This window comes from Drosophila grimshawi, unplaced genomic scaffold, assembly GCF_018153295.1.
Source record: "Drosophila grimshawi isolate 15287-2541.00 unplaced genomic scaffold, ASM1815329v1 contig_311, whole genome shotgun sequence".
In the NCBI taxonomy this organism is placed as follows: Eukaryota; Metazoa; Arthropoda; class Insecta; order Diptera; family Drosophilidae; genus Drosophila; species Drosophila grimshawi.
In genome coordinates this window covers 28,773,184-28,799,394 of record NW_025063098.1, presented here as the reverse complement: position 1 = coordinate 28,799,394, position 26,211 = coordinate 28,773,184, and the positions used below count along the sequence as shown (strand labels likewise).

The window sequence follows — 26,211 nt, the reverse complement described above, 5'->3', positions numbered from 1 at the left end:
GGTGGCCAACGGCAGGTCACGCCGCAATTGTATAATTAATGTCATATGCTCTGAAGTTGACGCAACAACGACCTGGCCGTCGCGCAAAAATTGCTGGAGGGAAACACTGGGCGAATACACCATCCCCTGATATTGGCAGCGCGCAAGCGCACCGACGGTATTTCTTCAGCCGGTGAGTGCGTTCCGGTATGGAATAGGTGCCATCAGGATAGGATAAACCTTCAGTAACCAGCCACGTAGTTCGAGCGCAGTAAACTCAATCGACCCAGAATTCAACATAAACTACAAATTGTAAAAAAAAAAAAAAAAAAAAAAAGGGGCAAAGAGAAACACATGTCAAACAAAAATCAGATCCACGCCCTGTCGAGTGCAAGTCGACTGCGCGCATGTGATCAGTGCCAAACCCAAATTCAGCGCCCAGGGCGCAGTGCTCCAGCACACCCACCCCTCCTCCAGTATATTTATGTAAATGTTGAATGTTATGTTAAGCAAATTTGTAGAGCTCTTCGTTATTTATGTTAATGTATTTATTTATTCACGTATCTATTATTAATTTAAATTTCTAAGTTATCCGTGTTCTTCAACAAAATCCGGCGTCCGGATTTTTGCCAAATTGGGGAATCCATTTTTGCACGACCCCCCCATACACTGAATACTTATATTGGAGCTCTAATAGGGTATGATAGGGATTGAGGGCCACCTAAAGTAATAGTCATATTTGTTGAATTTTTTTATTTTGGTTTCATCCGATTTGGAAAGATTCCCGATTTAAATTCAAAATTGAATAGCCGTTGCAGCATACAACGCTAATTGTTTGTTAATAAATTGTAAGGAAATAACGACGATCTGTCAGTAAGTTAAATACAGGGGAGAATCCCCGGGAGCATGGAATAAATTAGTCGTCAACTACAATTTAAGGGCGATGGGCAAATCAAATCCGTGCAGGCCCATTGCAGGAAGGGCGGGTACGTCGTGGGCATAAACACCAGGCCCGTCAGCCTTTTCGTTTGTTTTGTGTGTGCATGTAGGTCTTTATGTAGTGTTGTGTAGGTCGAGTTTTTTTTTGAGTCTGTACCGTCCACGGGCAGGGCTGGAGTTACCCACCTCTGGGAATACTGAGCTGGCCACTGCGAAACACTGGACACGTCCTACAGATATGCAGTGTCTTACAGTTCAACTGGAACAGCGCCTAGCAAAAAATTTAAAGTGCTATAAGGTTGTGGAACAGTCTTAGAAAAGTAACATATTAGATGTATAAAAACTTAAATAAGGATGTTAATACTTAGTATGATATCCTTTAGCCTTAATAACTTCCCCTAACCTATTATGCATGGAAGATACCAGCTTCCGGGTCGTTTCTGGACTGATTTTGCTCCACTCATCCAGAAAAGCATTCTTGAGATCGGATCTGTGATTCCAGATGTTATTTTCCAGCAGAGCCCACAAATTTTAAATAACATTTAAATCTGGAGACTGGGCCTGTGGAATTATGGGGCAGTTCCAGATATGCCAGGACTGTACTAATCCGGACTTATGCTTGGCTGTTGTCCTGGTCGTTATCGTGGTAGAACCGGAAAGTTCGCCGGATTCCTAGCTTCTCGGCACTTTGGAGTACATTTTCCTTTAATATATTGAAATACACATTCTTGTCCATTGTTGTTTCAATGAACACCAAATTTCCGACACCAGCTTCCGAGATAGATGCCCATACCATGACACTTCCTCCGTCGTGCTTGACTGTTGCCTTTAGGATTTTGGGACTCAGCTCAGTATTGGACTGTCGCCACATATAATTCCGTCCGTCCGAGCAAAAAATGTTGAATTTGGACTCATCTGCAAATATGACTGTGTTCCAGAACTCCAAATCCTTGTCCAAGTGGGTTTTGACGAATGACATCCTAGTCCCTTTATTTTTTGCGCTTATAAAGGGCTTCTTCCGTGGTACTCGGGCATTAAAGTCATGGTTGTGCAGAACCCGGCGCACAGTTTCCATACTGCACTTTTGCCCCATTTCGTCCTACACCTGTTGAGTCAGTTTTGGAGCCGATAGCTTGTGATTTTCCATTATTTTCCTGATGATCCTCCGCTCCTCCTGTTCGGTGAAAATCTTGTTTGGTGCATTTCTGCCCTTGTCCTCTATCCGATTTTCGTCGACGAAGCGCCGATTGATGTTGAATACAGTTGTGGTGCTTAGATTTACCATTTTGTTCCAGGATGAGATTCCGTTGCTCAATGGTAGTCCGTTTGTCCATAGTCCTTGTTGGTTGGTGGCACCCGAGATGCAGGATATAACTAAACTGACTACGAAGAATATGTCTACTTATACCGAAAATAATCAACCTGACGTAAAAAAATCCGGGTTTTATGGCACCCAGGTGTCCATAACGCCCTTGTTCCAAATAATATGTGACCATAAATTAAGGTACTTTTTTTACATAACCTGACCTAGCAGTTGGGGAAACCCCAGCTTATGGGGGTCATATAGTCATTTAGGTGATTAATATATATACGTGCCATCGGTCTTTGAAATTTTTGAAAAATATTGAATAATTAGTTTATGGCAGGCAATTAAATTTTTTGCTAGGCGCTGTTCCAGTTGAACTGCGAGACACTGTATGTATATACATATTTATTTATTTGCTTTATTTGATCGATAGCAGCCTCAGTTTCCCGAATATCGATACATTTCGATTTCCGATAGCTATAAGAGCCAATTCTTCTAATTCATACATAATATGCATGTGTTTATAATTGACATTGACCAACTGCCCAAATTTCATCATGATGGGATAAGAAACACCCATGTTATAGTCGATGATATATTCGCATATTGATCTCATTTCTATCAGCAGCCGCAAGCATTTTCTTTATGCATGAATATGCGAGCGCATGTGTGGGAATGAGACGGCATGTATGTATATAGATATTTATGTATGCATGTATGTATGTACATATGTATGTATGTACATATGTATGTATGTACATATGTATCTATGTACATATGTATGTATGTACATATGTATGCATGTACATATGTATGCATGTACATATGTATGTATGTAAATATGTATGTGTGTACATATGTATGTGTATCAATCTATGTATGTACATATGTATGTATGTACATATGTATGTGTGTAAATATGTATGTGTGTACATATGTATGTGTATCAATCTATGTATGTACATATGTATGTATGTACATATGTATGTATGTACATATGTATGTATGTAAATATGTATGTGTGTACATATGTATGTGTATCAATCTATGTATGTACATATGTATGTATGTACATATGTATGTATGTAAATATGTATGTGTGTACATATGTATGTGTATCAATCTATGTATGTACATATGTATGTATGTACATATGTATGTATGTAAATATGTATGTGTGTACATATGTATGTGTATCAATCTATGTATGTACATATGTATGTATGTACATATGTATGTATGTAAATATGTATGTGTGTACATATGTATGTGTATCAATCTATGTATGTACATATGTATGTATGTACATATGTATGTATGTACATATGTATGTATGTACATATGTATGTATGTACATATGTATGTATGTACTTATGTATGTATGTACATATGTATGTATGTACATATGTATGTATGTACATATGTATGTATGTACATATGTATGTATGTACATATGTATGTATGTACATATGTATGTATGTACATATGTATCTATGTACATATGTATGTATGTACATATGTATGCATGTACATATGTATGCATGTACATATGTATGTATGTACAGAAGTACATGCATCCGAGTCAGTTCGGTCTTGTGAATAAAAGCATGCGCCGCATTCGTTTGTTTTTTTTTTTAACTGGTGAAAAAGCAACTTTTTTATTATTGACAATAAAGCTATCAACAAGCTGATAGCGCAAACACTTATCTTAGTCTTATCGCATGCGATGAGTCAATTGCGATTTCCTCAGTGCATTATTGATATTCGTTGGGTGCGGTCGAACAACATATGCGCATATAATCCACACATTCACATTTTCAAAGATGGCCGACGATTTGAAATTAAGTTATTTACATGTAAATACCGTTGAAATATTTAATATATTTTTAGATACAAAATAATAGAGTGCTAAAATTTCAGGATATTCGATTTGGTGATTTCATTGCCCATAAAGCGTTCTGGCATAATAAAGAGATGATCGCAATCTCAAAATTTGAGTTTCGATTTACGAAAGACGATATTGAATTAGTTACGCGACTCAGACATACGAATATTATTGAAATAGATTACATTCAGGAGTATTATTTACTAATAGAATATTCAGATTGTGGATCTCTCAATAGTTACCTACATGGGAAGGAGCAGAGAGAATATACAGTAAGACATGTGCTCTCCTGGATGCATCAGGCCGCCCTGGTTGGTTATACATACGTATCTTTGATGGCCTATGTAATTAAATCATTTCAATTATAGAGTATGCAGTACCTCCATTCTATGAAAGCAATCCGGTTCCTTCAACGTATAAGTACCGAGAGACTTATATTATTCAACCAATTTCGCACATTAAAAATCTCACCTATTTCGAAGATTTTCAACGAGTATTCGGCAAATACATCACCGGAGGTTCTCTATAAATAGACTAAATATGAATAAATCTATATATATACATATATAAATCATCTCCATTTTTTTCATGCAGCTGAAAGCAGAGAGCATATATAGCTTTGGCATTATCTTTTGGGAGTTAATGTCGCGAAAGACACATTTAAGTCGCCTTGGTGATGATCTGCCTAACCCGCGAAGGATCCCAATAATTAATGGTGAATAACTTACCCAATAGCGATTACACACAGATATTAAATGCATTACATTCGTAGGAGAGATTTCGTTACTTAATGAAATAAAAATACCTAACTCTGAACCGATCAAAGAATTAATTGAAAAATGCTTTAATTCGGATCCGGATAGAAGGCCAGCGATGGAAGAGATACTGTCCGATATCGAAAATTTTCTTAAGTAAGCTCAATACGAAACTTACCATTCACAGATAACATATCTATTTAATGATTTATATTATTGCAGAAGTTTCGACTCTTCAGAATTAGATCATGTCTTAACCGCTGGGTTAATCTGGGACTTTGCAGCCATTGAAATGGGCGAGGTAATAATAAAAAATCGCGTTGGATTACTACAATCTTGTGCTCTGAACAATATTAACTTACTTCTATCCCGAATAGATTTATAAATTTATTTTTCTACATTTTACAGGAAATGCATAAGGGCACCTTTGGCGTTACGTATAAGGCGACGTTGTATCATTCGACTATTGTTGTAAAAAGATTGAAACAAGTTATGAATGAAAACATTAAACATCAAATCAGGGAGCTAATTGCTTTATCAGGTAAATCTGTTGTATCAGTGCTTGGCATTGCAATGGAAGGAGAATTTACATATTTACTGATGGAATACATAGAGAATGGATCCCTGTTCGATCGTATCCACAATAACACGAAACCCATTCCTTTGCATGATGTTTGCGCTTGGATGTTGCTTGCTGTCAAGGTATTTTCTATAACTGAGCATATGCACTTATATGTAATAACTTACAAATTGTAATTACGAATTTTATTTGTAGGCCATTGGTTACCTTCTATCTGCGATGAAGATGGACATTCGTTTCCTTTGCAATTTGAAGTCTTCAAATATTATGTTATCTAATAACAAAGTGAAGTTATGTAATTTTTGCCTTGCGTTCGACGATAAAGATGTGTTAAAGCACAATTTAGATAAGTCCTACATAGCACCAGAGGTTTGTGTATCTGCCAAACAAATTTGTAACAATTTATTATATATATTACTTCACGCGTAGGTAATCAAAGAAGGAGAATACACTGAAAAGAGCATCGTATACACCCTTTGTATTATCTTGTGGGAGATACTAGCACGCAAGATGCCTTTTTATAACTATCAAAATCAATTCCAAATTAAGAGAGCAGTCGTAAGAGGTACGAAAGATGATATTCAACCGAAGAGATTTCATCACTTTGACTCTTGCAGGTGAACGACCGAATATTGAGGATATTCCTGCAGTATGCACAGATGAATTAAAATTATTTCTTACCAAATGTTGGTATGAGGACCCGGCGGACCGACCACAATTGGAAGATTTAAAAAGAATATTTGAAAGTGGCCCAAATTATATGATTCTCTCAAAGTAATTACTAAAGAATGTTCTTAAAATCTTAAAACAATTTTCAATATTAACTACTAAATTGAATCTCTATTGTTTTTCAGGAAATTTGATATCGTCATCATCGATTTTGCGGACATAAATATAAATGATGTATTATTCTAACTAACTACATTTATTATTCTATTCCAACTAACATTTATTTCCTGCAGATCCTTGGGGACAGTCAGTTTGGCATTGTCTACAGAGCTGATTGGCGTGATTTGGAGATCGGCTTGAAAAAATATAAACAAGTTTTAAGGAATGAAGTCAAATCTGAACTTGAAAAAGAGATCACACGACAGTCATGCTTTGACCATTCGAATGTTGTGAAACTATATGGTATTGGTTATATTAAGGAAATCGCACATTTAGCCATGGAATATTCTGATTGTGGATCCCTCCACAACTACTTGCACAGTGAGGAAATGCAAAGTTACACAGTCAAGCCATTTTGCCTCCACTGGATGTATCAGGCGGCAAAGGTATTTTATTTTATTTCTTACTTTTTATTTTTGCCCGATTAATTTAAAGTGATTTTCAATTTTGCCTAAAGGGAATTGAGTTTCTGCAGACGAGGCCAAAGTCAATTATACATTGCAATTTAAATTCTCAAAATATGTTGCTGTTCGACAACTTCAAGCTCTTGAAAATCAGTGATTACAGCTTTCCGGGAGATATTAAATCCCTCGCAAAATATCAAGATCACGCCTATGTAGCACCGGAGGTTTGTATTTCCATTCACTCCATTATTTTTTCTTTTAATAACAACATTAATTCCTGAGCAGGTCTTTGAAGAAGACCGATATACAAGAGAGAGCGACATATATAGCTTTGGGATCGTATTTTGGGAGGTGATGTCTCGCAAGAAGCCCTTCTCTCAATTTGAAAAACATTTTAAATGCAATGAAATAGAAGAGATTCTAAAAGGTACGAAAGTTTGAGAATTAGCAACAAAGCGTACAAAAACTTTGAGTTTTTCAGGCAAACGTCCGCCTCTGAGTGATATAATTGAATCAGAGTTTAATTACACACAGACAATAATTAAAAGGTGCTGGCAGGCAAACCCATTAAAGCGGCCTACAATTTCTAAACTTGTCGAAGAGCTGGATAAGCCTGAGTAAGTTTTAATTCGAAATCGAATTTAGTAATATAAATGATCTTTCAATCTTTCTGTTGTTCAATATACAAATTATTTCGCAGGTTCGTCAAAGTTGCTAAGATTGAACCTGAAGTGTTTACGGTCGTAGACTTTGCGGATATTCAACTTGGAGAGGTTGTGTACAAAATGTAAATATATTTCATTTTAAAAACATTTACCTTAACCCACCAGGAATGTGTTGAACAAGGTTCCTTCGGAGCTATCTACAAAGCTAATTGGTGTAACAAAAAGATCGCAGTTCAGCATTGCAAATGGATTTCAGCAGACTTCGAAAACTTAAAAGATTTTGCCAGCCGAGTTTCCCATGAGAATATTGTGAAAATATTTGGAATTATAGCTCATAAGAAAGATGCATTTATCCTTATGAATTATCTTGAGTGTACAACTCTTCACAACTACGTGCATGGAGGAGAGAAGTTTGAGTATACGTTGGCTCGTGGACTCAGTTGGATGGCCCAGTGTGCCAAGGTTTATTTTGCTTATGCTGTACAATTTGTATTTAACAATTATGATTTTAATTAACATTCCCACTTATAGGGCTTGGCCTACTTGCATGCCATGAAACCAGAACCCATTTATCATAACTGCTTGACAACACACAACCTACTTCTAACCGGCAATAACCGAATTTTGAAAATATGCAATTTTGGCATTCCTGCAAAACTGTCAATGCCTCTGGAATATGAAATGTATATTAAAGCGTTATCAGACTTTCTAAGATCGGAACCGAATTCTTGGGATATTTTCTGCCTTGTCACTATTCTATTGGAGGTGATGACACGCCAGACATTTGATCGTTCAGTAACTCGTCACTCACCAATGTTTGTTTTGGAAGGCACAGAGCATATAGAAGGTATAATTGATGCGCTTTCGACAATGAAATTGGAAATCGAATATATCGCCTCTTTTCTTGAAAGTATACTTATGTAAGCTTGATTTGAATTTCAACTAGTTGTAAGATAACTGAATTTGAATTTGTGTTACTTATTTGATTGCAGAACTTCTGAATCTAGAATAGTTTCTCAAGTCATACGACCCATGAAGAAAGAAGAGGTAATATTAATATACTTATGCGTATCTGTTCTCACTTTTAATGTTTTCTGATCCAGTTTAAGAAACTTATAGATGAAAGATCGAGGTAAGTTGTGAATGTAACAAATGAAATATTTTTCATTCTGCTTCCATTTCATTTTATTCTAATTATTCATAGGAGTTTGCGCGCTAAAAATGTGGATTTTAAGGATATAAAGATTGTTCAGATACCAACAAGAGATAATCCAAACAAAAGAATAAATCATATTCTTGGGAGCGGTGCCTTTGGCATTGTTTACAAGGCCCTTTGGTGTGACAGAACTATTGCGTTAAAAGAATTCAGACTAGAAAGAAATTCACAAAGTGTCCTTGATTCATTTAACAAAGAGCTGAAAATGCTTGAATCTGTTCACCACGAGAATATTGTGAAACTATATGGTACCTCCTCTCATCTGGAGACTGATTATTTACTCATGGAATATGCTGAGAATGGATCGCTCCATGACTACTTGCATGGGGAGGAACAACGCAATTACACAATGGAAGATGGAATTCATTGGATGATTCAGCTGGTTAAGGTTCGTTCGCGTAATATAATAAATATGTAACATGTAATTTAATTCCTGTTCTCACTTATAGGGTATGGATTACTTGCATGGTCGAAAACCAATGCCTATAATTCATCGCGATTTGAGACCTCAAAATTTACTACTAACCAAAAACTGCAAACAGTTGAAGATTGCACATTTTGGCACCGGTAAAGAATTGATGACAAAAAATACGACACGAATTGGCACACCTGGTTATCTGGCACCCGAGGTTTTTATTAATTAACAAATTTACACATTGTCAAAATATATAGTATGTTCCTTTATTTATTCGCAGGTTATACAAGGGCTAAAATATACGGAAAAATGTGATACTTACAGCTTTGGCATTATTGTATGGGAGGTAATGTCTCGCAGAAGGCCTTTCGATCACCTTGAAAGTCGCAATACAATCGTACTTTTGCATAAAACCGTACTTAAAGAACGACCGAAACTGGATGTTAAACTTATTACGGACTGTAACCAATTGATAGAACTGATTGAGAGTTGTTGGAACCACGATCCAGAGAAGCGACCCTCTGCCGGATCAATTCAACTTTCTGAAATTCCGTGTTCTGATATTTATATTGTCAAACCTGAGAACCAAAAAAATTAAAAATGATAACATATTTATAAGGAAAAAGATAATAATAGTTCTAAATTGTAAAATGTAAACGACCCCATTTGTATACTCTGTTTATTTGTTGTTGTTTCGATTTTTCAAAGACCTTATCTGATCGGCGCGCTTTGAATGCAACCAACGATAAGCGAACGATAATGAATCATACAAATTGTACGCAGATTTTTGCTATGGTTTATGCCAAATGCAAGAAAACAGCGCAACAGCATTGAAGAGGAAGAAGCACAAAGTAAATGAAACCAGGGCGACGTCAATCAAACAGTGTTGAGTAACGCACACGCACTAAAACAGCTGTTTGACAATTAAAGTAATTTTTATTTTGCTTTTGTTTTCTTAAGCAAATTTCTTGGCTCCATGTTTTTTATTAGTGAGTTGTTAACAAAATTGAAGTAGATTTTAAACATTCGAATCTTTTAGTCACGCAATAAACAATGGCTGCAAATATTGTGGCAGCCGCCGCTGCTGCCCAGGAAGTTGATCCCGTGCTGTAGAAGGCAATCAAATTGTTGCATTCAACAAATGCAAGCTCGGCGTCGGAGCTTCGGTTGTTGCTCGATGAGGCGCTCAAACTGCGCTTCTGGCCGGACAAGATGATTGCAAAGAATCTGAGCCAGCGTCTCATGGATGATGAGGCGAATTTTCCGGGCCGGGCGACGCCACAGCCTCAGCAAGCGGCCCAAGCAATCGCCACGGCTGAGATTATCAATTTGACCAATTCACCGGATAAAGCGCCATCAGATTCACCTGATACCATTGCCGATTCAGATGATGGCAGCACCACCATCGGTGGTCTGGTCGTAGCCATGAGCGGTGTCGTCAACACCGGCGATACCGGCGACTTTGGTGACCTAAATTGTTGTGTCTGTGGCGAAATGGTTTTCACGGCCACCAATCGCTTGATCGAGTGCTCCAAGTGTGGTGCCCTGTATCACCAGGAGTGCCATAAGCCCGCCATTACCAACGAGGAGGCGAGCGATGATCAGGAGCACATCTGGCAGTGCGACAATTGTTGCAACAAGCCCACCACTAGCCGTGCAGCTGCCACAATCGCTGCGCCCAACACAGCTCCAACTTGAACGCCGACGTTGGCGCCAAGTGTGACTTGTCAAACTGGCACGCCCACTGTTCTCATACCGGATGAGCCCTTGCCGCTGGCAGCGAATAAAGCCAAATCATCTGTGCCCTCATCACGTTCATCGACATCCTCCAATTCGTCGTCGCCCTTCTACAAACCGGAGCCGAGCAGCTCATCAAATGTGGCACGCAGCAGTGGCAGTGGCAGTGACACCAAAAATGGGCACAAATTTTCCACCTCGTCAAAGTCGCACAAGGAGGAGCGCGGCTCGAGCATATCTGTTGTGGCACGCTCACTAAACACTATCGGTGCCAGGAGAAGCACAGTGCCACAGTGGCACTCGCTGGGCCTGTACGGATTTTGTTGACCCATCGAACTTAAATTGGAATTGACGATTAATCTACTCCACGTTCTCGGCGATTCTCCCCTCCGAGGAACTTACTCACAAATGATTATCTTTATCATTTAAGTAACAGGCATTGCTCAAAATAAATAGGTAATAACAAAACTTGCCGCTAGATGGCGCTGTGGCTTTTAAACGGCATTTCCATTTTGAGTTTGAATTGGAAATCTTTCAATTCAACAAGGTAGAAAAAAACAAATGATGGGCGGAAGCACTACGCCCGGTCGTTGAATTGGGTTTGCTGCAATAGTTTTGTGAATCAGATTCAAATGTAAATATGTTTGGAGTTGAGTTATAATAGAACTGAGTATATACTCCAATATTTACATATACCTATATGTGTAGGCGACTCGCCGGCAGTTTTAAATTTCAAATTTTACACATTTTTACAATCGATTTTTTTTGCTCATATGTTGAAATTAATTTAAGTTAAAGTAAGTTTTAATATAAATCGAACTCATGGCTTAAATTTAGGAGTGCGTGATGGCACCATCTCCTTATTGGAACCCACGCAGCGGCTTAAAAAAAAAGTGCGGTGCTAGTTGCTGCTGCGCACGCGCTTTTCCAATGCCGAAGATAAAAAAATCGCTGTGTGATTCCCGCGCCGTTGTAAAAATATTGCATCCCGTAGATTTAATCCAGGCCACACCGTTGTTCGGTTGATTGCAGACGAGATTCATAGCTGTTAGCCACCTGAACACATAGCATTAAATTAGCACAATTTAAAAATTATTTACACGAAGATACTTACGCCGAATTCTACTCCACAAAGCAAGGGTTCGTGCACTTTCATAGAAAATAAAATCGTCTCTCGCACCATACAGAAATTTAACCGCCAAGAAACATGACTTGCCTCACTTTTATTTCTTTATCATGGGGCGGATTCTCCCAAACCCATAAAACGCCATCTTGGGGAAAATGTGGTCACAATAAAGTGTGGTCTCGTTAGCCCTGCCAACCTGTTTATTTGTTTCAGCGATGTGTCCCTTTTATTTTTCCTTTTTGGTGGTGGTATGCGATAACCGCCTATCGATACCCAAATGCAACTTCTATAAATACAACATCGGCATTCAAATATTATGGCTGTGAGTGAATCCAGCATTAGGATTTCTCATTTAATAAATATGTATATTGATATGGGACATTATAAAAGGATAAAAATGGTATAATGATGGTGCAAATGTCCAGCAATGGAAGAGATACTGTCCATTCAGGGATAATATATATATTTAATGAATGATATTATTCTAAAGTCATATTATTTTTTGGTTTTTTGTCTTGCATTTGACAACAAAGATGTGGAGAAAACCAATTTAGATATGTCCTACAGAGCACCGGAGGTTTGTATATCTGCCAAACTAACTTCATGCGTAGGTGATCAAAGAAGGAAAATACACTGAACAAAACCTCGAATACCCCTTTAGTATTATCTAGTGTAAGATACTGGCAACCTAGGAGCCTTCCCATAACTATCAAAATCAATTCCAAATTAAGAAAGCAGTCGAAAGACCACCGAAAAAATTGCTTCACTTTGACTCTTACAGGTGAACATCGTAATATTAAGGATATTCCTGAGAGATGCCCAATTAAGCATGATTAACCTGCGGAATCGACATGAATTGGATGATTTACCTCGATTATTGCGTATTAGCTTAAATTATATGTTACTCTTAAGGTAATTAATAAAGAATCTTCTCAAAATCTTAAAACAATTTTCAATATTAATTACTAAATTGAATCTATTGTTTTTTAGGCCATGGGAAACCGTTATCATCGACATCAATCAAATGTATTATTCTACAAAATTCGTTTATATTTTTCTAACTAAAGTTTATTTCCTGCATATTGTTAAAACAATCGAAATACCAATAAATTTATGTGTTGAAGCTTATAGACTTGAATTCAATGTAAAATCCCATCATTTAATTATGATTATGATTATGATTCACTCATTATTGCTTGAAAACTATTCTGTTATGTATTTAAACAGCTGTACCGGCTGTGTTTACTTATCACTTAAATATAATCTCAGCAAAAATGTTGCCTGCTTCGGAAAATGTTGTGAATAATGTGGAGCTTCCAATACTTATCAGTTCAATTTTACGTTATTTACTGAGACAGTGAGGCGTACACCTGTATGCCTCCACTCTATGTATTATCATTAATATGTATTATTCTTTTTGTAACACCTGCACATTGTGTGGCCCTCGATAGCCATCTGCGTCGCGTCTGATAAACCTCAAACAACTTGGGCATCAAACTCCACAATTTGCTATTTAACGTGGCCGCCATTAGACAATAGTTCCATTCACAGTATTATACTGGTAACAATTTGTGCAGATTGAATTGACCCTTTATAATGTTTCGTGTTGTTTTGCTAACGTTGGCGTATTTGAGCATTGCTTGCAGCGCTACCCAATTCAAAGAATGTAAGTTATGGAAAAATATAGTGAAAATTAGAGCAATTGTGATTTCGATTTTATAAAGCATTCTAAGTGCTAAGCTATAGAAATTTTAAGCAACAACACAAAAAATGCTTGAACATACTAAAAAAAATATATTTAAAGTCAAGCTTTTCTTTTTTCCCTCAAGTGGGCCAAATTCAACATAAAATTTAATAAAATAAACAAAAGGACTGTGAAATATTTAGTTACTAATTAAAAATCAAACTTCAAACTCAACTCAACTCATCCTCTCATCTAAATATAGATATACGGTTTGAGATGTGTAAACAATTGTAAAGAGACACTACTGTTTTCAAAAGTAACAGAAAAATCATTGAGGGGAGCTTAAAGCCGAATAACAGCATTATTCATCTGTATGACTCTTTAATGCTAAGTGCTCCTGTACTCATAGAACGCATGTATTTTTACGTGTTCTTTCTGTGACGAACTTTCGGCTTCTTCGTGCTCTATCTAAACGCCTTAGATAATAAAAGCACAAAGTAGAATATATATATATACCCATAGAAAGGCAAAAAGACTAATTTAAATCCATATAGCTATGGGCGATAAGGCCTATCGAAATGTTACCTAATCAAGGAAAGCAAACACTTTTCAAAAAATTGATGCATACTTTTAAGAGCATTATTAAAAGCTTTTTTCGGAATTTTAGGTAACAACACACCATCGCCATTAAGCGTAAATGTGCACGATTGCGCAGAGCCTCCCTGTGTGGTTTATAAGGGCCAAACTCATCTCATGGATGTACAATTTTTGGGTGGTAAGTAAAAATTATTTTGACTATCTATTATCTATGATCAACTTTAACCCATGCTCTTTATCCAATTGACAGATAAGAACAATATTTTACAGATAGAAACAGTTCTGTCGGCTAAAGTTTTTGGATTGTCCCTGCCTTACGAGTTGCCCGAAGAGGATGCAAATGTGTGTGCTAATCTGTTGTATGGCGCCATTTGCCCCATTGATAAGGACGAGGATGTTACTTATAGATTGAACTTTTTCGTCGATCCATCATTTCCCGAAATTTCCGCCGATGTAACAGTTACACTGAACGACGGACAGGGCGATCCGATTAGCTGTTTTATAATCAACTGTAAAATACGCAAAGCAACCTCATCATTGATCGAGAATATACTTTTAGATGCTGGCGATATCAAACCATAACTCAAATGTATAGAGAGGTCTACCCGACGCGACACTTGTTAGCTAACTGATTTCACAATTTGTCAACTGTCCAATAAACCAATTCGAATTCTCAATAATAACTTTAGTTTGTTTACCCATCTGACGTCATTGTTTTGTTTTTTATCTGTAGCCTTCCAGTGTACCGGATAATCAGTTCTCTTCATAAATGATTAGATTTGTGACGTAGCCAATTTGCACGCGAAATTATAAATTAATTTTATTAGCTTGGCCTAGCCTCATTATTAATAAAATCAGGTATAATAATCATTTATTGACCGGTTAGCACTCTTCATGATTTGGCCATATGGTCAACAGTTTTCGATTACTGTTGATAGGGCTTGGATTTGTTCAGGTGCAAAGCAGCACTGAAAGAAACCGTAAACGGTTGTCAATTATGACCAAATTTCCAGAAATAGAATATTAAAAAAATAATCAAAACTGTGATGGGATGATCAGAGCTAAAGCTCATTTTGCTCTTGAAAAATATGTTTTTGATAATGAAGATGGGTTTATTTCACAACAAAGCCAATTTTCATCTTGTTATATATTCGTATATACCATCAATCCAAAGAATATTGGCAATATAATTGCATCTAATAAAAATCCAGCCATCAGATAAAACATTATTTAATACAATAGGGTGTAATCTAATGATATAATTGAAATAGGAAAAATTGTCCAAATGATTATTAAATATGTGTTTTGCGGCTAAAAAATGAAAAAGCTAGTACCATTTGTGAAATGTTATATTAGAAATTGTAAGCACTTTATTTATCCAATATATAATGTTAATCATTCTTCATACACTTATTCTTATAGTGTTCTATGAAATTCAATAATATTGAAATGCATTGTACCTTGATAAGCGCTTCAGTCTTCCGTTTGGTATTTCTGATCATTTTTTAGCTGCGGTAACTTTTCGACCTTGCTTATCTAATGGACGAGAATACCGATTATGAACAGGTGTGGAAGGCGCATAAGAACGAGTCAAGCACCTGGCGTCTTATCAATTTACGGGGCTCATTACGTTTGCACTACCGAGTGGGGAGCATTCAACCAATACAATGAATTGCACTCTAATAAAGGCTCAATTTAAATTTTAATTGATAGCTTTTATGGACTGAACGATGAGCTGTCCATAAATATGTTTAAATATTTCAACATTTGAATAGATCAAACAACTATTTCGATAATATAACTTGCATTAATTGCTGTAAATAATAAATGCTTGAAATAAACCCAAGTTTTTTTTTTAGATTTTATTGAAAACTTTATAAGGAGTATAAATTTATCACAGTGTGGTATGTCAATATAAGTTCAAAGTGAAATTAGTAAAATTAGTGAAATTAGTCAAGATAATTCAGCTCATAGACTTTTGAACCTGGGCCCTTCTTAACTTTAATATCGCACACAAAACAGGTAGCCGTTTCATTATCCTGATCCTCCAAGTAGATTTCAATTTTGACACCAATTTCTGGATATTCTCCAACGGGGAATTGAAAGAGATAGGTAACATCCTCCGTGGGGTATAGTGGACAATAGGCACCATACTTTAGATTCGGGCAAACAGCGGCGACATCCTCAGGTAGTTCATATGGTACAGTTATAATACCCAACGTTGTGGCCTTAACACGTGTCGTTAGTTTTGTAATAAATTTATCTACTGCAAAATCAATTTCAAAGATCTGAACGGATCCTTTAACAACATCGCAGGGCGGAACCACACATCCAGCAATTCGCACCTCCAGCGGAAAAGGTTTATTATTGGAACCTTTTAGTACAAAAAAATACGTTATTATATATATAGTTATTAGGTATATATTCTCACTCACAGCGTTTGACTTGTGTTGCCGGCATATTATCATCAGCCTGGACCCCATTTAAAAGAAGGGAAACCAACAGCAATAAGCTAAAGCAGATTAATTCGTTAAATTTCATTTTTATATATTACTCTTGCACTGAGCACTTGCTAAATATATTACCAAAATTGGTTCAGCGAGTTCGCTTATATAGCCCATACTTCAGTTCACTTGCTGAGTAAATCGTGTGCCGAGGCGATGGATTAATTATCTTATCGTTCGGGGAAGGTCTTTTTGATTTGTCCAGAATAAAATGTACCCAAAAAGCTTTTGAGTTGATTTTGTGAAAGGAGCACCAATCATTTTTAAACTGTGGGCAGGTTTATATGTATTTGTTGCACATATGTAAACTGAACAATTTATGTTCAAGCTAATCTAAAATCCCAATTGTATATAGAGTTTGAAAATAAATTAGATTGCTGTTTTGTAACTAGCAACAGTCTATATATTCCAATTTGCGTTGACGAGTCAGAAAATTCCTAAAACAGCACTATATTAAACACTCTCTTTCGACCTCAGTGTTCCATTAGAAAATACTTATAAATTGCGAATAACTCGAAGAGTCCCCAACTACAAAGCCAGTGCAAAATAAATCCTTGAACACAAAAAAATCAGACGACCAAGCTGACTGATAAAAGCGGAAGTGAAAACTCAAAAAAACTCTGCCAGAAGCCATTGTCAATAAAACTTAAAAAAAAAAATAAAAATTACATGAAACCGGCTAAAGTAAGATGAAAAATATTATATTTTGGACAACACACTGAAAATGTTTGCCAAAAGGTAAGCGTGCGAGAGGTATTCGAAAAGTTTGCCAAATGTGTAGCACCAATTATTGCATAAATTACAACAAATTCTTAAGTTAAATACGAAATACTCATTTAAATTATTTCGTTCTGAAAATAAGTGTGAAACGTGTTCGTTCTTAATTGAAAAATGTAAGTTTCTGCCCAAAACTGGTTATTTATCTTTTTTAAATGCTTTAAGTTCTTGAGTTTAAGCTCTCAAGTGATCAATTTCTTTCTTTTCGATATGGAGAGATAATCTATATTTAATGTGAATATGATCTAATACTATATCAAAATAAATATCTAGCACCCCTCGCAAAACAAATTCCGGCAATGATGCGATCCGGGTGGTGGTTGGTTATGGGTGGTTTGACATGTGGCTAGCGCAGCATGAGATTTCTGTATGTACGCTTCAGGAAATCTCCCAGTCGAACCCAGGCCTTTGTCCTGTCTCAACTTCTGTTCTGCCTCTGTCGATAGGGGTGGGGGAGGAGGAGTGGGAGTGGGAGTGCGAGTGAGCTTTCACCTGGTCGAGTCTTGTGAGATTTCGATGTCGGTTGCGTCGCTTGTCACATGCTGCACAGTTGTAATTGTTGTCGCATTATTTAATATGTCAAAGCAATGGCAAAATCCTATACAAAATGTCGTCGAACTGTCCTTGCCACACACACACATATACATTTTTCATGTGTGTGTGTGAGTTTCTTTTAGCGTCAAAGCTTTTAGGCTCTTATTTTGGCAATGGGAACCGCAATATTTGATTAGCATCATTCGACTGGCATTGATTTTTGCCATAGATACATAAGTACACACTCACATATATGCATGTCTGTATCCGTAATATTCTATTTTCAGTTCCGTCTAATGCAATTATCTGAGCCCGAAAATCTGAGCACTGAGCTCACTGAGGGCAGCATACTTTCACAGTCGAATTACATTTACCCCATTTCCCATTTCCGCTTGCACTTTAGGGCGACTGAGTATACTTATTTTGATGGCTTTTTATTTTTTGCATATTCCCCAATGTATTATTTGGCTCTTTTCTTTTTTTTTTTGCCGCATACAGATCTTGGGAGCTTATTTTCTGACGTGTCCTTTGAAATCAATATTGGAAGCTGGCGAGAGTTATCAGCACGTCTTTTTATTAGCCAGTTGCTTTGGTTTTTTTTTTTGTGTTACGATTAAAAATAAAAGTAATATTTTTAACAATAAATATTAAATACTGTTTTCAAAAAGAATTTCAAGAATTAAGGCTTTATTCCTTAACAGTTTTGTTTAATTAATTAGGAAAATTGATAACTGAAAAATTAAAAAAAAATTGTTTATTCTAAATTAATATTGAATATTGATTAAGTAAAGCGATCTTGATTAGAAGACCAGATAATTTGCTAATATTGATCTGGGATTGGAATACAAATACTTACTCCAAAGTCTCAGCTATCGTTATATACTTTTTGGGATAGGAGATGTTTCCTGATGTCACTGTGCATACTGTTATAGAACTTCATAAAAATAGTTCTTAGTAATTTTCAATTGTTTGTCAGTAACATCATAACCTGAAACACAATATCTCATCCGTTTACAAATAAAGATACATAGTCTAATTATACAATGCGCACCAGTAATATGGGACAACTTAAATTCCGATCAACCCAAAACTAATATCGTAATATATTTTAAGCACACGCAATGCAATGCATTCAATTTATGCCTCAATAATTTGGAAAATGTATTTTTACTTGTCTTTCATTGAAAGTAAATAAAGTCTTTCAGCCAGCCAATCCCAATTAATTTGTCAAATCAAAAGCCTCACATCAAATGCCAACGTCAGAGCCCAGCGATTTGTCACGCCAAGCCCAAAATGGAAGTTGTGGCTTACACCCATCCCCATCCCCATCCCCACCCACACCACTCCCCTCCCCGAAAGAAAGGACTTGCCGCAGCCTGTGGCCGGGAAGCACAGTCTGGCGTCAACCAGATGGGCAATCGCTGTTGTGTCCAAGACTTTTGTTTACACGTAATTTAATAGCTGTTGTCAGTTTGGTTGGCTGGTTATATTGTGTCTCAATTAGGCGACAATTTGATTTCTCGTGCTGTTAATTTTTCATTAAACTTTACAAGCATATCTGATGACCGGGTCGTGTGCTTTCAATTAATATAGGAATTTTGTCGTGTGTGTCACGCCTAATTGTCACCAGTATGCAGCGCAGCTTGGTCACCCTGTCAACAGGTGTGCTGAATGACAAGATAATTGAACAGCGACCAACCCTTCTTGTACACGTTTTTGGTTTTTGGTGGTAGATTTATGTTGTTTTGTTTTTTCTTTCAGCACTCAGGAAAACGCAGAGAAGGCATGTGAAAACTTAACTTAAGAGCAAGTAAAAATGTTTCTAGTTAAGTGAATTATTTATCATTTCAATTTAAAATAGTCTCCTTTATCGTTTTTGTTTCTCCGAGTGTAATAGTTTATCATCGTCTGTTTCGAGAGCATTCAACTATATATATTTTAACGATGGTACTACCAAAACTTCCACTGTGTGGTTTTCTTTTTTCTGGTCAGCTGACCAACTGCCCTTGAGCTAACAAGTTTTTCACTTGCAATTTTCACCTGCTCCACCTCCCATCTCGTGCGTTGTTTTACGCCCTGTCGCTCTCTTTGATATTGTATATTGCTCAACAATTTGCATATGCTGTCATGCAAAAATTATTACATTTTTTTTGCCTTGCCCGGCGAGAGCACTTATTAATTTGTCAGTAACTGGGCTTGTGCTTTGGGGCGCTGTAATTAAATGAATGCAAAATTCATGTTTCCCGAAATCTGAAGAACATGCGTTTCGACAACTTCGATGTCGAGCAATTTACAAAGCTCACGTGTTGGTATTTAATATACACAGCTCCAACCTCCCCCGCAACGTCACCATTTTGCTGGCCTGAAATGTGCAGAACAATTTTTCAAAAAGATTTACATAAATATGTGGAAAAGTCGATGTGCATTTAAAGTGCACACATACATAATTAAAATTATACTCTCTTCGTTTGCTTTTACCTTAATTGCAGCTTAGGTTATGGCAAAAATTTATAATTTCCATTTTGAAATATTTCCTTGGAAAACAAACATTGAATGTGTACTTCGATGCAGAGAGTAGAAATATAAATTGCATGCAACGGAAAACATTAGATACGAGCTTGCAAATTGCAGTGTCCAAGTGTGGTGCACGCAATATAAATAATTGTATAGGAAACTTTTGAGTAATATGCCGTTTAAAACGCAAAAATATGCTCAAATCTGTACATTTAATTAAAAAAAAAAAATCATTATTAAATGTGTCCTGAGATAATTCAAATGAGAGAATTCCACTTTAAAATATAAGTAGCATTATCAAAAATCAAACTAAAAAAGATAGGACATTTTTACCATTATTCAATAAAGGAATCGATTTTTTATTATTATATTAACAACTTTTATATTTTATCAAAATAATATATTTAATAAAAATTCATTCAATTTCCATGAGCGCAAAAACTAATTAAGAATATGCAAATTAAAATAATTGTCTATGCACTTGAATGCTCAAAAATCCACTCGTAAATACCATGTCAGGCCAATTATTTAAGCATTTAATAATTTAGACCTTAGCATTTAAAAATCAATTTTCAAAAACAACAAAATCAACTTACTCGCAATCTGTTTGGAAAAATCGCTTAGCTAATTTGCATATAAAACAGTTGAAATTTATGAAAAATATGAGAATATTGATGAAATTTGGGCACAAGTGGCTGACGAGAGAAGTTCACCCCTTGACATCCTTGACATGTGCCAGGGTGCTCCTGGTTGCTGCTTGTAAAGTCAAGTGGGTGTAAGAAATTGTATAAAACTTGTTTCAAATTGCCTATGCATATAAATTGACGTTAATGTGCCAGCGACAGGCATAAGTAAATATTCTATATAAACATATCTGAGCAGGGAGAACACAGCAAGTAGCTTGTCAAGGGTGACTGCTTGCCTAGCAGCCTAAAAATATGCAAACAAATATATTTGCTTAAAAATCATTGCCAATCTTATTATCACTATTGCCGATTGATAAGCGGCAAATAGCGCGTTCATTTGCAAAGAGTTATATTTAAGAGACATGTGTATTTTGGTGACAGGTGTTTGGATTCTTCATATCAGGTGAACCGACGGCTAATTTACGGTTATCAGCTTCCTTTTATTTGGCAAGTTCACTTGCACTCGTTGTATCTTTGGTGTTAGGGTACTCGGCGGAAGACTCAACAACAAGCAGCTGATTAACTTATGAACCTGTAAGTGCGATGATGAATGCTTCAATCTTATAAGTACAATTTAAATACTTCAAGTAGTACTTATGCAACCCCATGATTCATTAGATGTGTACTATCAGTGCAAATCAATTAACTTATTTCATTTTCTTTTTAACTGATTAACCAATCAAGAAAAAAATTAACAAATTAAAATATTGCGTCTTCAATGTAAGTTCTATGAATAAACTTATACTTACATTTTTATATTGATCTATTTCCCTTAAGTAAACTTTTTTAGTGTCTCTGTTGTTACAAGAGTGTAATATTCACATCTAAAATAGTTTATGTATTAATTTGTAATACCTCCATTAAATAAATACCTTAATTACCTCCAATTAAGGAATTTGTAAAAATTAATGTAAAATCAATAAGAAAACATTTGAAAACCAATTTAATTATTTATAAAAAAAATGTTTGTTTTTCTTGATTTGATAAAATTCGTATAGATTGAAATATACATAGATATAAATATATAAAAATTAAAAAATAAAGTATATAAAATATAAATATATATATTTATTTCGATTAAAAATCTAATTCAGTGCAAGACCATAGAAATTCAAAGTTGAACTCAAAACCAAATCCCAATCAAACTAATACTTTCGCCGTGCACAAATACATAATCCTAAAGCGTCTAACAAATAATAAAACGTATTTCGCATAAGATAAGCAAAAAAAAACATTGATTGGTTAACTACACCGATTAGATTAAGATTCTTAAGTGCAAGCGAACTGTAGCACGTACTTTGGGTTCAGCTAATGAAACCAAATGATATAAAAGGCTTCGACTGCTGCGAATTGGTATTAAAACTCAATCAGCCTTCGAGAAGCAAGGTTCTAATACCAAAAAGTGACTGAACATACCAAGCAAAACTTAAAATGTTTACTAAAACATATATTGTTTATTCGTGCCTGATCTTTCCACTAATCTGGACAACATCTAGTGCCAGTACACCCATTCGGCAGTGTGAGTAATGTTCTAGAAAAACGCCTTAAATAAACTCAGAGAAATGGATATTGAATATTCTTATATGTACTAATACCCTTCCCGATTTTAACATCGATCGGTTAGTGTTACCTTTATGGGATCCAAAATGCACAAATCGAGTAAACAAATTTTGTGTACATTAAAGTTTGTACTTTAAAAAAGTGTTGAGCTTCGTTGTTATTAGTTCTTGATTTCAAAAAATTTTGTTTTGTTTTCCAAAATAACAAATAACTATCAAGTGAAAAAGATTACTAATATAGTGATGATAGTGATAGTATCAAATGTAGGAATTTTGGGATTATAAAAAACGTTATTGAAAGAACAAATTTCTGTCTCTGACCAAGTAAGTTTAAAATCACTAACTGATGAACTTTTTCTTATAAACAGGCGCCGACAAAAGCATACCTTTACCACTGTTGGTGCAAATAGATAATTGCAATACGCTGCCCTGTGATTTATGGAAGGGTGTGGATGCCAACATTGCCATATGGTTTGTGGCCAGTAAGTCTGAATGATAACTGCTCTTCGCATACGAGTATATTTGATAACTAATTTGTACAATTTATTTAGCACGCAATTCGATGCGTAGACTGACTGCTAAAGTGAATTTCACCTCTTTGGGCGTGACAATACCCTATGAATTGGATTCGGAACGTAGCAATGTTTGCATGAATCTACTCCATGGTGCCTACTGTCCACTCGATGCTGGCGAGGATGTCACCTATCGTCTAATGCTGCCGATCGCCAGCAATCAACCGGAGGTACCCACACGTCTCCAGGTGACTCTGCATGATGCCGATAATGATGACCAGTTGATTGCCTGTTTCTTGACCGATACTCGTATACGCAAAGCCATGAACATTGATTGGGTTAAGTGTAGCAATATTTCTTGTTTATCGTACATTGTATCAATGTGTCAATTAATAGCAACTAAGCTGCTAACCTCTAAGCTGCACCAAAACACTATTAGACATTATGAATAAATAATTAAGGCAAAACATTATGAATAATGGACATGAACATGTGACTTAATTACCATAGAGAGCGAAACACACAAACATATGAAAAGCGTTGACTAAGCCGCATAAGCCCAAAAGCCACCCATGCCACCCAGGCCACCCACCCACCAAACCCAATCGGCTTAATTAAATGACGCAGAAAATTACGCAACACCTGCCACACAACTGCTGGAGCCAATTGATTGGTGGACTGACAGAATGACTGACTGACAGGTGGACTGGTGGACTGGTTGACTGGTTGACTGGTTGACTGATTGACTGATTGACACTCTGATTCTCATCCTCAGTCCCACTCTCCCTCAGACTTATTGGAGGTGTTGACGCTGCGTGCGGTTTTTCATAAATTTTCAACTTTTCATACCATTTACACGCATATAGAAATCCACCCACGCTGCAGTTGCTGGTGGCTCTCTGCTTCTCGGCTTCTCTGCTTCTCTGGTGGCTGTGGTTATGGCTTCCTTCCTGTCATTTGGCAAAAGCAAACGCTAATTGGCTTTTCAACACTTTGCTGCTTCCTGACTGACTGGCAGCTTCATACTATATACTATATGGATTTCTATATGCTATATACATACACACCGAGAAAAAAGAAGCCGGCTTATAAATCACATCTTAATAAATTTAAATAATAATAAAGTTGGCTCTCTTTTTACTTCTTCTTACAATCTTCCTATTTATTTAAGTGCCCAAATCATTCTTGAATTGCGACAGTAGATAAATAGATAAACTAAGAAGACTGCAGACTGTTTTTAAGAAGTCAAAAATAAACGAGCTTGAATAACACTTCTACCGCTTTTAATTTGAATATAGAATGAAATTTCGCAATTTGATCGTTCGAATGTATTTTGCAACCTAGCGCGACTTATTTCAGTTAGATTCATTAATATATATTTAAGGATATAAGGATTGTGGGCTCTTGAAATAAAATGTTCAAGTTGATTCGAGCTTACTCAAACTCATTTTTCTCTCTGTGTACTTGCTTATGTCACCCACTCGTTTGTTTCATGTTTCGTCTAATAAAAGAGCCCTGATTGCGCATATATCCGCCGGTTAGCTAATTGAGTCGTCGACTAGGTGGTGACATATTATAGTAGTTTACAAATTGGCTATAAGCTCGAAAATAAAACATAGTCTACAAAATGAAGGACCATAATGAACGTCTAACAAGAACCTAATTGACTTAATATTGTTGCAAAAATGATTTAAGTTATTGAGAAAATAGCACAAAATGCGCAACATAAAAGTATATAATCTTCATGCTTATAACTCAATTATCAGCAATAGGCTTTTCACGATCTAAACTTCAAACAAAAATAACAAGTATATAATAAATTGTTTACTTTAATCAAGATATATTTAATTATTAGCTACATTTTTGACAGTCTGGTTGATTTAAGTTTTAATGACACATGTTAAATTAAATTTGATTTCCCCAATGTTCTGCTCGTTTTTTGCGACAATGAAATCATTTTAAAATGAAACAGCTTTTGGTGATTTTGTGGTTCTGTGCGCTATTTCAATTTCTGAACTCTGAGGATTGGACAACGAGCATTGAGGATGCGAAAGTAAAGATAAACACTTAGTCACATAATATTTTAATGACATTATATTACAGAAAACGGTCCGAATTGTGCGCATTAAAGTTTTTGGCGAGCGACACTTTATGAAGGTTTACACTCACATTGATGAGGATCGGACACACTTTGACATCTATGTGTCGCTCCTTCGAAGGCTCGGCAGTAACTATCTGATAATGAATTTTAATCTGCGTCTTAAGTCCGAGGGCGCGACGGATTTTCAGAAGATAATCGATATGAAAGGCGTAAATTTTTGTAAATTTCTAATGGACCCTTTGCTGCAGAATTTCTTCCGTAGTGAGATTCTTCTATGCCCCGTAAAAATTGGAAATTACTCTATCATGAGATTGGAAACAGGCAAAGTGATCGATCCACACGTTCTCAGCAGAGGCACCTACAAGTTCTTCGTTGAGATTGTGGAGGCCACTGGTGAGATACCCAAGGTGTTTGCCATGCAGGTGATTTCGCAAATAACTTGAAGGAACACATTTATTATTGCAAGTCTTTTATTATAAATAAAATGTTAATTATCGAGTTAAATAACTAAACAGATATTAATTATATCGTAATAATAATTTTAAATACTTATCTGTGGAAAAAAGAAGACAAATTTTACGTGTTCTCGACATATGCATGTGAGCAGAGACACATGTGCAGCATTGAACAAAGGATACGTAATTACAGCAAGGACACTGCTGTGCAAGGGCTGCTCGAGGTCACCCGTCGACCACCACCCACCACCCACCACCCACCACCTCCATATATCGCTTAAAGCTGGCCCGCTCTATAAGCGGATTGCTGCCTGCCACCTTCAATTTCTGTTACTTTATTTTTATTTTATTTTTTTGTATTTTGTTCTGCTGAATTTTCCACATTGTGCGTCA

General features: G+C 36.1%; 6 protein-coding genes across 8 annotated transcripts; 5 read left to right on the top strand and 1 right to left on the bottom strand.

Annotated features, from left to right (window-relative positions):
• The first annotated feature begins 3,978 nt into the window (after positions 1-3,978).
• On the top strand, positions 3,979-9,657 carry LOC6569599. Of its 3 annotated transcripts, XM_032741530.2 has the most exons (24): positions 3,979-4,080; positions 4,145-4,420; positions 4,478-4,627; positions 4,704-4,824; positions 4,882-5,020; positions 5,087-5,165; positions 5,273-5,405; positions 5,478-5,566; positions 5,640-5,813; positions 5,874-6,009; positions 6,062-6,218; positions 6,299-6,347; positions 6,407-6,718; positions 6,790-6,960; positions 7,022-7,163; positions 7,218-7,353; positions 7,437-7,509; positions 7,567-7,863; positions 7,933-8,321; positions 8,394-8,448; positions 8,505-8,533; positions 8,606-9,005; positions 9,067-9,246; positions 9,313-9,657. In XM_032741530.2, the coding sequence occupies exons 1-24, from the start codon at positions 4,048-4,050 to the stop codon at positions 9,628-9,630; spliced, it is 4,038 nt and encodes a 1,345-aa protein (XP_032597421.2). In that variant the 5' UTR covers positions 3,979-4,047; the 3' UTR covers positions 9,631-9,657. The 3 variants fall into 3 exon arrangements, with proteins under 3 accessions (XP_032597421.2, XP_001995979.3, XP_032597422.2); XM_001995943.3 differs by having other exon boundaries at positions 5,273-5,566; positions 9,313-9,643; XM_032741531.2 differs by lacking the exons at positions 8,606-9,005; positions 9,067-9,246; positions 9,313-9,657 and having other exon boundaries at positions 4,001-4,080; positions 5,273-5,566; positions 7,933-8,248.
• A 334-nt stretch (positions 9,658-9,991) lies between these two features.
• On the top strand, positions 9,992-11,265 carry LOC116805983 (integrator complex subunit 12-like). The gene is given in 2 exon segments (XM_043214929.1): positions 9,992-10,021; positions 10,072-11,265. A coding segment is annotated over 1 exon segment (1,011 nt). The 5' UTR covers positions 9,992-10,021; positions 10,072-10,085; the 3' UTR covers positions 11,097-11,265.
• A 2,172-nt stretch (positions 11,266-13,437) lies between these two features.
• LOC6569600 (NPC intracellular cholesterol transporter 2) lies at positions 13,438-14,882 on the top strand. The gene is made up of 3 exons (XM_032741532.2): positions 13,438-13,561; positions 14,247-14,354; positions 14,427-14,882. Exons 1-3 carry the CDS (start codon positions 13,492-13,494, stop codon positions 14,756-14,758), a joined length of 510 nt encoding a protein of 169 aa, XP_032597423.1. The 5' UTR covers positions 13,438-13,491; the 3' UTR covers positions 14,759-14,882.
• A 1,178-nt stretch (positions 14,883-16,060) lies between these two features.
• Positions 16,061-16,707, bottom strand: LOC6569601 (NPC intracellular cholesterol transporter 2 homolog a). Its single transcript, XM_001995945.2, has 2 exons — positions 16,612-16,707; positions 16,061-16,550 (listed from the first exon to the last, which is right to left on the bottom strand). Exons 1-2 carry the CDS (start codon positions 16,634-16,636, stop codon positions 16,126-16,128), a joined length of 450 nt encoding a protein of 149 aa, XP_001995981.1. The 5' UTR covers positions 16,637-16,707; the 3' UTR covers positions 16,061-16,125.
• Positions 16,708-17,797: 1,090 nt separating this feature from the next.
• LOC6569603 lies at positions 17,798-25,806 on the top strand. The gene is made up of 3 exons (XM_001995947.2): positions 17,798-17,824; positions 18,490-18,530; positions 25,371-25,806. Exons 1-3 carry the CDS (start codon positions 17,798-17,800, stop codon positions 25,804-25,806), a joined length of 504 nt encoding a protein of 167 aa, XP_001995983.2.
• Positions 22,547-23,745, top strand: LOC6569602. The gene is made up of 3 exons (XM_001995946.2): positions 22,547-22,710; positions 23,119-23,232; positions 23,302-23,745. Exons 1-3 carry the CDS (start codon positions 22,623-22,625, stop codon positions 23,712-23,714), a joined length of 615 nt encoding a protein of 204 aa, XP_001995982.1. The 5' UTR covers positions 22,547-22,622; the 3' UTR covers positions 23,715-23,745.
• Positions 25,807-26,211: the final 405 nt, after the last annotated feature.

Excerpts from the sequence above, each read along its gene's own strand:
- LOC6569603 (XM_001995947.2), top strand. The coding sequence starts at position 17,798 with ATGTGGCTAGCGCAGCATGAGATTTCT. Across the intron at positions 17,825-18,489 it reads TAGCGCAGCATGAGATTTCT|ATCTTGGGAGCTTATTTTCT; the intron begins GTATGTACGCTT and ends TGCCGCATACAG. Across the intron at positions 18,531-25,370 it reads ACGTGTCCTTTGAAATCAAT|GGTCCGAATTGTGCGCATTA; the intron begins ATTGGAAGCTGG and ends ATTACAGAAAAC.
- LOC6569599 (XM_001995943.3), top strand. The coding sequence starts at position 4,048 with ATGGCCGACGATTTGAAATTAAGTTATTTACAT. Across the intron at positions 4,081-4,144 it reads TGAAATTAAGTTATTTACAT|GATATTCGATTTGGTGATTT; the intron begins GTAAATACCGTT and ends CTAAAATTTCAG. Across the intron at positions 6,010-6,061 it reads TAAGAGAGCAGTCGTAAGAG|GTGAACGACCGAATATTGAG; the intron begins GTACGAAAGATG and ends TGACTCTTGCAG.
- LOC6569602 (XM_001995946.2), top strand. The coding sequence starts at position 22,623 with ATGTTTACTAAAACATATATTGTTTATTCGTGCCTGATCTTTCCACTA. Across the intron at positions 22,711-23,118 it reads CAGTACACCCATTCGGCAGT|GCGCCGACAAAAGCATACCT; the intron begins GTGAGTAATGTT and ends TCTTATAAACAG. Across the intron at positions 23,233-23,301 it reads TGCCATATGGTTTGTGGCCA|CACGCAATTCGATGCGTAGA; the intron begins GTAAGTCTGAAT and ends CAATTTATTTAG.
- LOC6569601 (XM_001995945.2), bottom strand. The coding sequence starts at position 16,636 with ATGCCGGCAACACAAGTCAAACGCT. Across the intron at positions 16,551-16,611 it reads GGCAACACAAGTCAAACGCT|GTTCCAATAATAAACCTTTT; the intron begins GTGAGTGAGAAT and ends TTGTACTAAAAG.
- LOC6569600 (XM_032741532.2), top strand. The coding sequence starts at position 13,492 with ATGTTTCGTGTTGTTTTGCTAACGTTGGCGTATTTGAGCATTGCTTGC. Across the intron at positions 13,562-14,246 it reads CGCTACCCAATTCAAAGAAT|GTAACAACACACCATCGCCA; the intron begins GTAAGTTATGGA and ends TCGGAATTTTAG. Across the intron at positions 14,355-14,426 it reads GGATGTACAATTTTTGGGTG|ATAAGAACAATATTTTACAG; the intron begins GTAAGTAAAAAT and ends TCCAATTGACAG.